A 17,455-nucleotide genomic window follows, 5' to 3' on the forward strand; every position below is an offset into this window, starting at 1 on the left:
AGATTTAAAACAATCCAAAACAACATTCCTGAATAGGTATGACCACCCAGTGAGCTCAGGAACCACCTGAAGAGGAAGCTGAGAGGTGCCAATTGAGGGAATCCTAGGCCAGGAGGCTATTTATGTACCCTGACATTTCTGTAGATGGAGCCACGGTCAGGAAGAATTCTAACTGAATTAATGAGACCATCCACAATAGAATCCAGTAACCCATAGTAATGAGCGTCCCCATCCCTGAAGCTCTGTTCTGTGGGCCCAGTGAATTAGTCAGTCATACCAGAAAGGATAATTGAGCATCCTGAGAGAGAATCTCTCTCATTCCTCTGCTGTGGTTTTAATTTTCCAGCCAGTCCTGGAGTGGCTTCCTCCCATCCTTCTGGATGGGTTTCCAAGACAGGAGTGTTCCTTTGGCATTCTCCTCTGCTCATGTACTTGACAAGAATGCATTTGCTCCTTCCTGCTTGCCCTCTCTCCTCTGTTGCTCCCACACATGAGCTCCCCTCCTCATTCCTGCTTTCCATCCTTTCTGTATGCCTCTTTGACACCAACCCAAAGATACAGTCAGGCAGCACTACTACTTCCACTCTATATTAGGGCTTCCATTTCAGCACCAAATTCCCTGGTTCTCAAGCAAATCTGTTGTTTTGCCCTTCATGGCTGTGAAAAGAACACAATTTTGGAGGGAAGCATACCTGAAATTCAAATACCAGCTCTACCTAATGGTGAGACCTCAGGCAGGCCGCTTAATCTCTTTGTACCTTGTTTTTCATCTATAAGTAGGGATGTCATGTGTCTTGCAGGGCTGTTGAGCTCACACACACACGGAAAGCAACTAGTAAATTCCAGGCACACAGTAGAAGCTCAAAAATGCTTATTCCCCCTCCCTTTCAAGATCAATGTGAGACATGGACAAAAAAAAAAATAAAGTATAAAGATAGTTTTAAAAACAGGTTTCATTTCCTTAAAGGGTTGTTCATTTCTTTATAAGAATGATTTTTATTTGCCAAATGTCTACCGTGTTTCCCCAAAAATATGACCTAGCCAGACCACCATCTCTAATGTGTCTTTTGGAGCAAAAATTAATATAAGACAAGGTCATATATTATATTACATAAGACCCGGTCTTATTATACTAAAATAAGACCGGGTCTTATATAAAGACGCATTAGAGTTGATGGTCCGTCTAGGTCTTATTTTTGGGGAAACATAGTACTTCTAAAAGAATTCAGGGTATTTGAAAAATTCATGGTTAATAGTCCAGGTTGAGATTTAAAAAGAAATCATTCATAACTAATCCTTTCCCTTACAATGATGAATCAGGTTTTACCTTGTATGTCATTATTTTTACATAAATACATACATTTTATCATCATTTCACAAAGTGAAAGAGATGAGTGCAGACAAAGGATCAAGAAACATAAAGATACAGTATCATCCAATTAACTCAGAACTTCTCAACCTTGTACCTGTTGACATTCGTGGCAAGATAATGTGGAGGGCTGTCCCTGGCTTGTACTCGCTAGATGCTAATGGCACCCAGTTGCAACAATCAAAAATGTCTCCAGTCATTGCCTAATGTTCCTTGGGAGGCAAAATTGTTCCCACTTGAGAATCACTAAGTTAACTTGATCAATATATATAGTCATACCAGATAGCACAAATCCAGTCATGGGTTTATAAGATAGAAAGTAGCTGCCTCAGTCTTTACTTCTCTCCAGAATGATCCTACTGAAAAACAAAATGGCTACATATCGCTTCCAAGATACAATCAAATGCCGGCTTCTCAGAGAAACAGACAAAAATGGCACGTGCCAGAATTCTGTTTGTCAGGCTGCCCTAGCTCTTGGCTGCATGCCCACATTCTGCCTGAAATCTACTTCCCAAACTTTTCAAAATGCTTTCCACAGCTTTCAGAACCTGACCTTTAGAGCAGCTTTATCTATGTGTGTGTGTGAAATAGATTTACAATTTTCTATATTCCTGTAAAGCCAAACCACTTATTGAGTCCAAATGCCAACTGGGGGTGGTGGGAATTTGCACACAGATGTCAGTGAGCTCCAAAACAACAACACAAGAGCTCCACCTGCAACTAATTATAGAAACTGAAATTGCACTCTGGCCAGAAGAGGCCAGGTTCAGAAACCACCCCATCTGCTTTGGCCAATAAAATCACTCTGTTACTTCTTCTCCTGTCAACATAGACTTGCTTCTTAAAATCCTCTAAGGAGGTTGTCTATAGGGAATTTTATCAAGCAGTGAATGCTTTGGGGCTGACCACTCCTTCTTCCTTCCCCTCCTAGAGCTTGGTTTCAATAAGTGTCTTTGGCACAAGTGAGACTAAAATCTCATTGAAATATTCCAAAATGTGTTTTGTTTTGTTTTGTTTTTTTTGGTTGTGTGCTGTTACTATCTCATAGTCAAAATAAAGTGATCCAGAGAGAAAATGGAAGATGGAAGTCATTTAGCTCTCCCAAGGTGCAGCATACAAGAATGTTTATTTTCCTCCCATTAGCCAAGTCTTTCATAAGAAAACATGGGAATAAAAATCTGTAAGGCTACTAATACAATGCATATGGCTGATCCTAGGGCTGACTGCAAGAGATTACTGAGGCAAAAACCAGCTGACATCTGTGACAAAGATGTATAGTTCACTTCAAATCATTCTCCTACATTCTAGCAAACAAAGAAATCAACTGTTGGCTCAATGCCAGCTCATCTATCTTCAGAACCAAAGGAAGTTTTTACCTACCCATGAAAGGCATTAAAAGTGTGGTTTCAGTCTAAGTAGGTCATTGCCTAAGTCTGGACCAAAGTTTTTCCACCTCTCTGGAAAGGTAGACAAAACTACAGTTCTCTGAAAAGTGGAGGGAGACTATTTCAAGGATGAAAAGATGGACATTTTTTTTTTTTGTCCTAAGATTCAGCATGCTAAGTTATGTTGTGGTGCTAAACTAGTTCATATCATCCAGTTCTAAGTCCATGGGCCTATGTAACATTGGGGAAAATACACCCAGATACCCACATTTCAAATCAGAGTTAAAATGAAAAAACATATACACAGATACGGCATATGATTGACTTCTTAATTTATTAGGTCTCTTGATATGACTTACAAGCCCTTAAAACATTCAGAGAAAGAGAGTAACTAAGGACAGCTCAAGTCAGTGAAGTGGACATCTGTTTTTATCCTCAAGTATCCCTTCACCCTTCATCTCAATAACTTGAAAGAACTGCTCCTCTCCCAATGCCTAGTGCTTCAATAGGGTCACCAATCACAGGAACCCCTTTTCACATACCTGTCCCCACCCGTACTACATATACTCACCAAGTCTGGGGACAGGATATAACTAAGGCAGGACCAAAGTCCTACCATAAATTTTCCAAGTGGGAAATGAAGACATAGGGATCTTTTAACCCTCCAGTTGTGGTAATGGCAGGCAAGACAGTCCACCACATGAAGGAGAAAATGAGGCTTACACATAGAGGCAGACAGCAAGAACCAGACATGAAGCAATGGGGAGAGACTACATCCTGCTAGTTTGAGGCCCTGGATCCAGTCAACCCCAAACTCTACCCCTGAGCCTTTCTGCAACTTCATCATGGGAACTAATAAATTCCATTTTTTGCTTATTCAGGCTTTGAGTAGCGCTTGTGTCACTAGTTTGGAATATTGCCCAATACAATTAGTAAGTAGGTTTCTTCATTCTAATGTGTAAGGTCCTTTATCTCATCTCACCTCACTGAAGTGCACATATTTTCACAGTTATCATGACTGGTAAATTATTGTAATCATTATCAAGTAATGATTTTCTGTGTTTTATCAGTTAGGAAGGTATTGAGTTGGAAGTAATAAAATACCTAACCACAGTGACTTACATAACTAGGGGCTTATTTTTTTCACATGACCAAAAGTCTGAAGGCAAGCTATTGCTGGTGCTGGTGCAACTGCTCAAAGACGGCAGGGCATAGGTACTGGAGCTTGTCTTGGTCTTTCTTTCATGGTTATTGTATGGCTGACACAGCTCCATGCATCATATCGGCACTCAAGACAAGAAGAAAGGGGTTAGAAGTATTGCTGGTGACATTTATTCCTTTTATCAGGAAAACAAAAGCTTTCACACAATCTCCCAGATTTTCACTTGGGTTTCATTGGCCAGATACTTGATAAAATATATATGTATATATATTCACTTCACTTCCTCTCTGCTTTGGCAGGGAACAGATTTCCCCGACCCTACCGACTTTAGACTTGGCCACGTAACACATTTTAGGTAATAGAATGTCGCAAACAGAGACTTTAAATGTATTTGTGTTGTTTGGTTGGACACTTGATGTCTGTAATCCACGATGAGAAGATGAAGCCCTGAACAGCTGCTGTTGCAAGAAGTTGGAGACATGAGACGTGACATGACTAATCCCAACTTGCAGACTAAGCTGGTGCCCAGTGTCCAGACCTCCCCAATGAAGTGGCAGCCAACCTACAGGTATGCGAGGGAGAAATAAATGCTTCTCTTTTTGAGCCAATAAGCTTGGGGATGGCTTGTTATACAGCATAACTTCAGCAACAGCTGCCTAATATATAGGGGCTCAGCTTAAGATCAAGTTTCACAGTCAAATAAATTTGGGGAATTGCTAGATTAAGAAAATTTAATAAATATTTTTTAACGGCAAGAGTTAGAGCATTTCACATGTTAATAATTGCATAAGTTTGCTAGAGCTGCCATAACAAAGCACCACAAACTGGGTGGCTTAAACAACAGAAATGTATTGTCTCAGTTCTAGAGGCTAGAAGTTCAAGATCAAGGCATCAACAGTCGTAGATCCTTCTGAGGACACTGAGGAAGGCTCTATTCCAAGCCTCTCTCGGCTTATATATGGCCGTCTTTACTCTGTCTTTTCACATAATCTTCCCTCTGTGCATGTCTATGTTTTATCCAAATTCCCCCTTTTCATAAGGACACCAGTCATACTGAGTTAGGGCCCACCCTAGTGACTTCATTTTAACTTTATCAATGTTGTAAAGACCCTACCTCTAAATAAAGTCACATTCAGAGTTACTGGGGGTTAAGACTCCAACATATCTTTTTGGGGGGACAATTCAACCCATAACATACACATTATGATTTTTCAGGATAGGAGTATCTAGCATGTTGTATCTCATGTTTATTTGACCAGAAAAATCTCTTTTGGAAAATGTCACTTCCAAGAACACACTTTGGAAATACTGGCTTTGAGGGGATCCATGGATTTTAGACTTAGAGTAGCAGAAGGAAGAGTGCCTGGAAGAAGGCGCAGGGATAAGACAGGTCTATCTGAGTAGGGAATATATTTAAGTCCTACCCACACACATGAGGGGACTTGACACTCCAGGGCTGAGCCCTTATTCCATAAACCCTCACTCAGTACTCAAGGTAACTTGTAGCTGCATTTAACTATCAGTAGACACCTCTTCATCATACAGCTGCCTCACCACCTTCTCAGCAGGAGATAGAATTAATTCTATCACCCACTTGCAATTTGTACAACTCTTCATGTCTGGACATTCACGATGAAATGAGTATTTTAGAACAGAGTTGAATGACCTCTGTTAAAATGACCCTTCAGTTATACAAATAAAGGAAAAAAATTACAATAAAGGAAACACAGAAATATGATCCACCTTGACCTTTTCCAGTTACAAGCTCAAAATGAGAACCAATAAATCATATATTGAAACTAGCTCAAAACGCATCAAAAGCCCATATTAATATTGATTTAGAGTAGATTATTTCCTAATGTGTTAAGCCAGAAATAGAAATTATCACATAACCATTGCTTAAAAGCTGTAGCATTCGCCAGACAGATTTACTTACCTTCTTAGGTTACGTTTCCCTATGACCTTGTCCCACTTCTACACACACACAAGGCGTAAATATTAAATCTAGTACAATCTCCCAGTGAGTGATGCTATTTATATTCATGCACCTCCTTGGCTAGCCATGCACAACTTAGGAAAATGTTCACAAATTGTTTCATATAAACCTAATTTGGAAAAAAACAATCCAGTAAAAATACAAAGTTAATGATTGCACAAAATATCCAGGAATATGAAAAGTCAATAACTTATATGCACCAAGCTGTAAGATATATATGCTTATGAACTTTCCAAAAATGTATTCTCCACCATGTTTTGTCTCTGTGATCTTCACCACATAGGTAAATAAAATAGAGCTATAAAGGAAAGACAATTATATAATCTTTTAGAGAAAACGGGTTCACTTTACATCCCTATAGTTGTATTCTCCCACCCTCAACACCTACCCCAACCCCACACAGGCCATTGAAAATGTTAAGGGGGCTGCCTCAAGTGGCAGCCAAACATTCATTCTAAATCTTTTATTCTCACCTCTCCCCAAATCAATATACTGGTGTGACACTGAGAGCATAGACTACGTGTTCACGCCATTCCAAAGAATCACTGTCCACTCTTCTTCCATTCAGGAAAGTACATCATGAAGCAAAAAGCACAAGTGATAGCATAAGGATAACTCTGCATCCATTCACTCTGGTTTATACACACAAGCCAATGTCAGTACTATAACTCTTAACAGTCACAAATGTATTTATTTATATTCCTGCAGATCTGTGTGGCTAAGAAGTAGGGCCTTGGAGAGAACCTAGGAGTGGGAGGAGGTCTGGGGTATAATATTCATCTGGGAACCCGAGTATCAAACATTTACACAGGAGAAAGTTGGTTATCGGCCACCCAACCACGGGCTTCAAGGTTCCAAACAGTCTTGCACTTCCTGTAACACAGAGAGGGTATTCAACATCCTCCCTTAGATCTGGAGTTGGATTCAGCTCCCTCAGACACACCACTAAGACTTCCAAATCTACTCAAAGGAACTGATGAGTGTGAGCTCTCTACAACACTGCTATTAAGGGTGGAAAGTCTGTGCTTTCTTACCTGTGGGCATTACATTCACAGAACCATGAGTATCATAAACATGAGCACTCTAGCTTTCTCACCTCCACCCTATAATGCACCTTCTTCCCATTTCTATTTACATAATACAATTCAAATTGTTTTAGATCATCTGAATTTAGATTAGTGAAATGCTAATTAAATACCCTCTGATAGAACCACACTTGTAGATGCAGTCTCTGGTTGTTGTGGATAAGAAACCATAATCAAGTGTCCCTTATCTCTTGTATATTCATTTCTTCCACATAGAAAAAGTTTCCATGATGTTTCTTCTAAAGGAGAAATTATAGTAAGTTATGGGAAATGGAAGAAACTATTAACAGCACAAAAACCATTTCTAGGAAAAAGAAATAAACTCCTAATTCAGAAGAAAAATACTAAATAAACTAAATCAGATATTTAATCAATCTATCAAAACTTCAGATGCTCCTCAACTTATAATGGGGTTACATCCCGATAAACCCTTCATAAGTCGAAAATATCATGCGAAAAATGCATTTAATACACCTAACCTACCAAACATCATAGCTTAGCCTAGCCTAATTTAAATGTGTTCAGAACCTATGCATTAGTCAGTACAGATGGACAAAAGCATCTAACACAATGAATACATTGTAGAGTATCAGTTGTTTGTGATTGTGGCCTGACTGGGAGCTTTGGCTCGCTAATACTCAGCATCCTGAACGAGTATCATACTGCAAATCACTAGCCCAAGAAAAGATCAAAATTTGAAGTACAGCTTCTACTGAATGCATATCACTTTTGCACCACCATAAAGTCAAAAAATCATAAGTTAAACCATCATAAGTCGGGGACCATCCATAACCATTTTTTATATTTGGTATATATGAAGTATAATCTTCCTTTTATACTAAGATTCTGTTCACCGCTAAGTGATCCTATAAGAAGGTAGTGAACATAAAGTTAAGGTCTTAAATGTTGGCATGAAATAGACCAAAGCCTTAAATTCCAGCTCTGTGAATTACTACCTGTATGAACTTGGGCAAGCTGCTTATTTTTTCTCCATTTATTTTTCATCTGTAAAACGAGACAAAGTCTAGCACCTATCTCAGATGATTGATTCAAATACTAAATAAGATAATGTACACAAAGCTCTAAGCACAATCAATGCCTAACACATAGTAAGTCCCCAACAGATGTCTACTGGTAGCGGCAGCAGTAATAATAGAAACAGCAGACATCTGCATTGTTCCCCAAACTTTTTTTCATCTAGCTCCACTTTTTGACAAACATAAAAACCCCACTGGTAGAAATTTCTAGAGCTCCCTCATATCTGATTCCACTCTCCTTCCTGAAAAGGGGAGAGGATGAGGCCTTCCAGTCCCTTGCACTTACGTATGTCACTTTCAGTTCAAGGAATTGAGGAGCCAATGTGCAATCTCCAGGTATTCTTCCTCAGCTGTAGCCATGTGCAGAGATGCAGAAAGTCTGGACCCTGAGTCACTGCCTGGAGCAGAGCTACCCTGGAGAGTCACTTGACCTGCTTCATACTTCAAGTGAATACAAAATAAATCGCTGATGTGTTAAGTCCCTGAGATTCAAGGTTTGTTGATTACTGCGGCAAGATCTCCCCTATCCTGACCAATAGGTACTCATATACCCCTAAAAGGGATCCTAAGATACGTCCAAGGGGAGAAAGAAGAGCACTTCAATTTTTGTGAAATAACTTGCTTTTTTGTCAATCTTTATATTCTTTAGTCATATGTCACCCATAATATCCAAGGTAGCCTGTGATCATAGTAGGTTGCAGAACAAGGAAGGGGGACTGGGAGCACCCTTAACTATTCACTTGCTTCTGGCTTAAGGCAACATGGGATAGTTAATTTATCTAGTTTAAACTGAACTAACCCTCATAAAATAAACAAGGGGTTTAAAATGTTTTTACTAAGAGCCAAAAAGTTTTGTGTCATTAAAATTTACCTCAATATACTATTTATTTCACTTTGTCTCTTCCATATTTAATTTTTTGTTAATGTCATAGAAGACATAATATATTGGCACAGTAGCACATCATGTAATTAATTAAAAAAAATACATGTATAAGTAGGGATCTATGCTCAAAAACATTTAATTATCAAGATAATTATAAGACCCAAAATCTATGGGACGCAGCGAAAGCAGTCCTAAGAGGGAAATTCATAGCATTGCAGGCCTACCTAAAGAAACAAGAAAAATCACTAATCAACATTTTATCTTCACACTTAAGGGATCTAGAAAAAGAACAGCAAAATAAGCCCAAAGGGAGTACAAGGAAGGAGACAATAAAGATCAGAGCAGAAATAAATGCAATAGAAACCAGAAAAACAATACAAAAGATCAACGAATCCCAAGAGTTGGTTTTTAGAGAAGATAAACAAAATCGACAAACCTTTAGCCAGACTCACCAAAAAAAAGAGAGAACCCAAATTAATAAAATCAGAAATGAAAGAGGAGAAGTGACAACAGATACCACAGAAATACAACAAATTTTAAGAAATTACTATGAGCAACTATATGCCAACAAATTTGACAATCTGGAAGAAATGGATGCATACAACCTTCCAAGGCTAACTCAAGAAGAAACAGAAAACCTGAATACACTGATTACCACCAGGGAAATTGAATCAGTAATCAACAATCTCCCAACAAACAAAAGCCCTGGACCAGATGGCTTTACAGGTGAATTTTACAAAACATTCAAAAAAGAATTATCACCTATTCTCCTCAAGCTCTTCCAAAAAATCCAGAAGGAGGGAAGGCTCCCAAACATTTTTTATGAGGCCACTATCACCCTGATCCCAAAATCAGACAAAGACTACAAAAAAAGAAAATGACAGGCCAATACCTCTAATGAACATAGATGCAAAAATCCTCAACAAAATATTAGCAAACAGAATTCAGCAATACATTAAAAAGATCACACACCATGATCAAGTGGGATTCATCTCTGGTATGCATCCGCAAATCAATTAATGTGATACACTATATTAACGAAATGAAAAATAAAAATCATATGATCATATCAATAGATGCAGAAAAAGCATTTGACAAAATCCAGCTCCATTTATGATAAAAACCCTTAAGAAAGTGGGAATAGAGGGATTATATCTCAACATAATAAAGGCCATATATGATAAACCCACAGCTAACATCATACTCAATGGGGAAAAGCTAAAACCATTCCCCTTAAGATCAGGAACAAGGCAAAGTTGCCCACTTTCTCCACTTCTATTCAACATAGTGCTGGAAGTTCTAGCCACAGCAATCAGACAAGAAAAAGAAATGAAAGGCATCCAAATTAGTAAGGAGGAAGTAAAATTGTCATTATACGCAGATGACATGATACCATATACAGAGAACCCTAAAGACTCCTAAAAACTATTAGAGCTGATAAATGAATTTAGTAAAGTAGCAGGATACAAAATTAACATTCAGAAATCAGTTGCATTTGTATATACCAATAATAAAACATCAGAAGGAGAAATTAAGAAAACAATCCCATTTACAATTGCTTCAAAGACTATAAAATACCTGGGAATAAATTTAACCAAAGAAGTAAAAGACCTGTACTCAGAAAATTATAAGACACTGAAGAAAGAAATGAAAGAAGACACAAATAGATGGAAACACATACCATTTTCATGGATAGGAAGAATTAATATAAAATGTCAATACTGCCTAAGACAATATACATATTCAATGCAATTCCTATCAAACTACCAACGACGTTTTTCACAGAAATAGAACATATAATCCTAAAATTTATATGGAACCATAAAAGACCCCGGATAACCTCGGCAATCTTGAGAAATAAGAACAAAGTGGGAGGTATAACAATACCTAACATCAAATTATACTAAAAGGCTACAGTAATCAAAACAGCATGGTACTGGCATAAAAACAGACACATAGATCAATGGAACAGAATAGAAAGCTCAGAAATAAATCCATGCCTATATGATCATTTATTCTACGACAATGGAAGCAAGAATTTATGGTGGGGTAAAGACAGTCTATTCAATAAATGGTGCTGGGAAACCTGGACAGACACATGGAAAAAAATGATGTTGGACCACCTCCTTACACCACATACAAAAATAAATTCAAAATGGCTTAAAGACTTAAATGTAAGATCTGAAACCATAAAATTCCTAGAAGAAAATATAGGAAGAAATTTTACAGACATTACCCCAAGTAAGATTTTTACTGATATATCCCCTCAGGCAAGGGAAGTAAGAGAAAAAATAAACATGTGGGATTACATCAAACTAAAAAATTTTTTCACAGCAAAGGAAACCATCAATAAAACAAAAAAGAATCCTACTGAATGGGAGAAGATATTTGCCAATGATATATCCGATAAGGGGTTAATATCCAAAATTTATAAAAAACTCACTCAACTCAACTCCAAAAAAACAAACAACCCAATTAAAACATGGGCAGAGGACATGAAGAGACATTTTTCTAAGGAAGACATACAGATGGCAAACAGACATATGAAAACATGCTCAACCTCACTAACCAGCAGAGAAATGCAAATAAAAACCACAAAGAGATACCACCTCACCCCAGTCAAAATGGCTATCATCAATAAATCGACAAATAACATGTGCTGGCGAGGATGTGAGGAAAAGGGAACCCTTGTGCACTGTTGGTGGGATTGCAGATTGGTGCAGCCACTATGGAAAACAGTATGGAGGTATCTCAAAAATCTGAAAATGGAACTACCTTATGATCCAGCAATTCCACTACTAGGTATCTATCCGGAGAAATCCAAAACTCTAATTCAAAAAACTTTATGCATTCCTATGTTTATTGCAGTACTATACACAATAGCCAAGACATGGAAACAACCGAAATGCCCATCTGTAGACGACTGGATTAAGAAACTGTGGTACATTTATACAATGGAGTATTATGCAGCCATAAAGAAGAAAGAAATCTTTCCATTTGCAACAACATGGATGGACCTAGAGAACATTATGTTAAGTGAAATAAGTCAGAGAAAGACAAATACCATATGATCTCACTTATATGTGGAATCTAAAGAAAAGAATAAATGAATGAACTAATCCGAAACCATTTCAGAGATATAAAGGAAAAACTGAGGGTTGCTAGATGGGAGGATGGTGGGGGGAAAGGGGGAAGGTGAGGGGATTAGAAAGCACAGTCAGTAACCACAAGATTGCTACGGGGTTACGAAAGTTAATTTGGGGAATGTAATCAATAATGTTGTGAAGATTTTGTAGGGTATCTGATGGACACTTGTCTCATGAGGGAGACCACCTCAGGGATGATGTAGATTCCTGATCACTGCATTGTACACCTGAAGCTGAACAATAATGAATGTCAACTATAATTATATATATATATATATATAGTTACAAGAAGCGGAATACAGCATTAGGAATAGAGACAGTGGAAATGTAATGGCTCTGTGCAATGTCAGAGGGATAGTGGTGGATGGGGGAGGGGTTGACACATTGTGAGGGATATAAATGATAAAAATCTAACTATTACTTTGTTTTGTGCACCTGAAACTAATTTAAAAAAAGGTAATTATAAGATAAAAGTAATTTGGGAAGTGACAGTTTAGAGAATATTTTCAACTTTATAACTACTTGCATAATTCCTAAACTGCTTTAACCATTTTGCAAAACAACTAAAAAAGGAAAAAAACCAGTACACAACTGGGGAAATGCGCATAGCTATCACAGGTTCACAGGATTTCATGAACAAGCAAAGACAGAAAAAAGCAGAAATGATAGAGAAGAGCATTAATTTGATTTAGGAGTAAAGAATAAAGCTTTCTGTTCCAACTGAAAATCACATTTCCACATCTAAAAACTAGCAAAGGCTTTGTCAGATAATCAAAGGGAAAAGCTGATTGCTTTCCACATATACAAGAAGAGCGAATAGCAGACTCTCATACAGAACAGAAATGCTTCTACTGGTGCTTGAACTCCAATGGGGTAGTAGCCAGGGAAACAGACAGGTGGGTCAGCAGATGACCCTAAGAAAGACAGAGCACTTCTTTAGGCCAACATAAAGACCAATTATCAGAGAATCACTGGTTTAGCCAAGTTAAAATTACCTAGATATCTATAGAAAGTTAAACGATATCTTGGAATTGTTTTAGCCAAATGGCACAGCACCCTCTACTCCACACCTCTTATACTTATCTCACTACCACTAAGAAGTGAGGCTGGGGTTTAAACCCAGGCATGTCTGACTCCAAAGCACTTGTGAAAATATTAATAGCATCATATAAATGAGCCTCACAAAACAGGTAGGATGTGAAAAATGGAGACTGGCTGGGTCTGAAAGGGAAGAAGCAGGGAGAAGGGGTGCTGAGAAGTCCTCCAGTAGAAGGTAATACAAAGAGCAAAGCATGGAAGTAGAAAACCCTGAGTATGAACAGGAATTACCAAGTGGTGGTTCTGGTAGCATAGGAGAGGTGGATGGAGGTGGTGCAAGATAATGCTGGAAAAACTGGCTCAGGTTTTCCTCAGCCAAAGAGGTAGACTTCATTCTGAAGGCAATGAGTAATTATTGAGGGTTTTAAGGCAGGGGGATGGCATAACTGCAGGTAGACATTGGGAAAACTAATCTTGCTATGATATGGAAGGTGGATTAAAGAAGAGAAAGGTATCTTGCACATAATATGTACTTAATTAATATTAAATAGATGAGGCAGAAATTTATTGTGTTTTTCTAACATGATATCAAACCCATTCTACCCAATCCCATTTAATATTGCTCAGCTTGCTATTTAGAGAACAATCTCCACTCATTCTAGAATGAAATACTGCTGCTGGTGCTTTAAAAAAAAAAAATCAATTCACCAGTCAAATGTGGCCCTCTAAATGCTGCTGTTAAAATGTCTACTCTTGGGGCGGCCGGATGGCTCAGTTGGTTAGAGCTCAAGCTCTGAACAACAGGGTTGCCGGTTCGATTCCCACATGGGCCAGTGAACTGTGCACCCTCCACAACTAAACTGAAGACAACAAGCTGTCACTGAGCTTCCAGAGGGGCAGCTGGATGGCTCAGTTGATTGGAGCGCAAGCTCTCAACAAGGTTGCCGGTTCAATTCCAGCATGGGATGGTGGGCTGTGCACCCTGCAACTAAAGATTGAAAACAGCGACTGGACTTGGGGCTGAGCTTCGCCCTCCACAACTAGATTAAAGGACAATGACTTGGAGCTGATGGGTCCTGGAGAAACACACTGTTACCCAATATTCCCCAATAAAATTTTTTTAAAAGTCTACCCTTGCAAAAATTAACATTTTCCTCTTCTATTCAGAGCGAAGTATATCTGAGCTGCTGTGTGACTGCTGAAAAAGAAAACAAAATTAACCAAACATAAAAGTTAGGCAGTGAGGAGTGATCCCCCCTCTTCTGCAGCATTGTGAAAGGTTATTGGAAAATAAGGAGATCACAAGCAGTAATCTCATATTCCCTATGTCCTCTTAGTCTCCAAGTCAAACACTTACTGAGTCATAGCTTTCTTGATGATGCCAAACTTTTCTTCTGCACAGGTTGTATACCATTTGCAAAGCATCAACTACTCAAGGAGAAGCCTGAAAAACACTGAGATGAGTCATAACCTACCTGATTTTCTTCATGGGAAACCCTCATCTGCTCCTTGAGGACAGACATCCGGGCTGCCTCTTCTTTCCTCAAGACTCTTTCCTTCTTGAGCTCAGGACTCCAGAAGGTTTTGATACTGTTCATGGAAGATCCCAACTTGCTGTCCTTGATGTCTAGCTCTTTCCGAAGGAGGTCATTCTCTCTCTGAAGTTCCTTGAGCTGGGCTTGAAGGTCTAACATTGTGCTATCCCTAACCTGCCTCAACATGGAGGGGACTTGATGGTGATGATGATGGGATGAGCTGGTCAGACCACCATGTTGATCCGTATAAGAAAGGACATCTGTGTGGGAAAGTCCAGCGGAAGCAATATTGGGACTACTCCCCATGGCTGTGACTCGGCCTCCGTACACAGCTCTATTTGTGGCCCTCCCCAGGGTCATGGTGCCCTTTGGGTAAGTTGTCGAAGCCACCCCCTCATGATCACTCAGATACATGGGTCCAGATGTAGCATAGGCTGCATTAAGAGACTGAATATTCTCCATGGACAGAGTCTTACCCGTTCCCCCACCTCCCCCACTGCTTGTCCTTCGATGGCCCAAACGAGGAGATCTTGGCAAACGAGGAGATCTGGAAGGACTCCCTTCCAGATTGGTGATTGTTCTTGCGCTTCCATACATTTTTCTTCTATTATGAGGTTCTGCTTAGGAGAAGAAATACTATACTAAGTTGGAGATTAAGCCAATATTTCCACTGTTGGCCAGAATTTTCACTGCATTCTTTTCATACTCTGCACCAGGAAATGACTCCAATCAGAGATCTGAAAAATGAGAAAAAGGATAATCAAAAACAAACTTCTTTAGAACTCTGACTATAACTTCATTATTTTTTAAAATATGTATAGATAGATATAGTTTGATGATGATAACAGATGATCAATAGATAGATAGATAGATAGTCATACCCATGTTCATTTAAAAAAAGTGACCCCAAAACTTTACTTACAGCATCTAAACATTTTGTAAATTACACCCACCCTGCTCCCAAGCAAGGTCAAAATTTCTCAGAGCAAAAAAGATCCTCCTTTTTCTTAGGAAAACAAAGCTCTGCATTTTGGTCTGTGCTAAGTGACAGTTGGGACCTCCAGAAAATTCCCATAGAATTCCTCCTCATAGAGACCTTAGTTATAAAATACTCCCTCCTGAGACGTGACCCCGATACACAGGTGACTTGACAGTCACTCTGAGAAGCTGTTGCTTCCTAGGATGTCAAATAACAGTCAGTCGTGTCGTTACTTCCCTCCTGTACCCATTACAGACGTCACTAATCCATCATGGTCCCCTTTTCCACTGGATTCAGAACTCTTCTCAACACATCACTCTAGATAGTTTACCACCAATCAGTTGCATTGACACATGAGTTAGAAACTATCGGCCATCTTGGAGCTAAAAGAAAATGAGGTGGCTCAACCAATGAGACTCCCCTACATATAGCCAGATCCCAAATGCTATCACAGAGAGTATGACAATCCTGCCTTTTTCCCCTTTCGTGTACATCTTTCAGGCTCATTTTGGGACTTCTTTTCCATTTTGAATCACTTAAATATTCATGTGATCCCCTCCACATCTGTGAGAAGTAGCACAGGAGAACAATGCATCATGTTAGAGTTCCAGGTCCATAACCCCTAGAGAAAAGTAGAAGCTCCCTGTCACGGCTACTCAAGTACATTGGTGCAGATTTTATGTAGTCAGGGCTACAGAGCTGTGATTGTCCCTTCAATGCTAGGATCCAAATGACTTTAATGGGGTGTATCATGGCCTCCTGCTCTTCCTCTTAGGTGTTTTTGGTATACTGTCTTTTTCTTCAGATTTAAGACAATAGGAGCACAAATCCTGGAGAGCGCCAAACCCAGGTTCAAATCTCCACTCTAACAACCAACTAGTTGAGTGACTTTGGCAAATTATTTAACTGTTATGAGCTTCCTTTCTCCAATTAATAAAATGTGGGTAAAACCACCTAACTCATGGTAGTCTGAAAAAAAGAAGATCATGTTTATAAAACACCTAGTTCGATGCCTAGCACAGTGTCAATGAGATTAGTACATTAATAGCAATATAAAGGGCACCCTCTATTTTTACCTGCCTATCATTCAGTCTCCCTCCCCTCCCCCTACTTTCTGGAAACACTATCTCTGTTTTCCTTAGGGAAATTTTCCCCAACCCTCTACTCACAGTTCATTAGGTTTAGGCAAGGCTGATTCCCTCTACTCCATCCTGGATGGTGTTGGGGTAAGAATATGACCCAGGCCCGGCCAATCATCATATTCCATCCCCTAGACATGGCAGCTGGTTTAGCGATGGACATGTGACCCACACTGGTCCAAAAAGACTCCATACTTTAGCTGAAACAACTGTGAAAGATAAACTCCTTTTCAGCTGGAATTACTGATTTTCAAGATGGAGTTTCTGAGCACTACCAGAGGAAAAGGGCTGGCTTCCTTGAGAGTGAAGCTAATGGGGAAAAAAAGCAGAGCCAAACTTTTAATAGTGTGAAATCAAGCCAGGTGACATCCCTTGGTACCCTGCACCCAGCAGTCACTGAAACTACATCTACCCGTAGGCCATTTTAGTTACATATGCCAGGTAAACTGACTGCATCAATGGCCCCAGTTCTTCGCCCCTTCTTGTATCTGCTTCCTCAGCACAGCCCTCACAATCTGACTCTGGATTCCATCGTATGACTTGCTTTGGCCAATAAGAAGATAAACGTGAAGCAAGTGAAGGACTGAAACAACACTTGCGTATTTGCTGTCTTGCTCATTTTCCTCTGCCATAGCGATTAGAACATGCCCAGCATAGCCTGCTGGAAGATAAGAAACAAAATAGAGTAAAGGTGTCCTAAC

General features: G+C 39.2%; 1 protein-coding gene across 16 annotated transcripts in view; it reads right to left on the minus strand.

Moving 5' to 3' along the window:
• ERC2 (ELKS/RAB6-interacting/CAST family member 2) overlaps positions 1-17,455 on the minus strand; it is a 918,423-nt gene that overhangs the window by 872,968 nt on the left and 28,000 nt on the right. For all 16 annotated transcript variants that reach the window (XR_012489712.1, XR_012489713.1, XM_074313131.1 and 13 more), the window contains one exon: positions 14,577-15,373. Coding sequence is in view for 14 of the 16 variants with exons in the window: in XM_074313131.1 (XP_074169232.1) it covers positions 14,577-15,233 (657 nt within the window). In the remaining 2 variants the exon portion in view is untranslated. The remainder of the gene's footprint in view (positions 1-14,576; positions 15,374-17,455) is intronic.

Source organism: Rhinolophus sinicus, linkage group LG10, assembly GCF_036562045.2.
Source record: "Rhinolophus sinicus isolate RSC01 linkage group LG10, ASM3656204v1, whole genome shotgun sequence".
NCBI classification, from domain to species: Eukaryota; Metazoa; Chordata; class Mammalia; order Chiroptera; family Rhinolophidae; genus Rhinolophus; species Rhinolophus sinicus.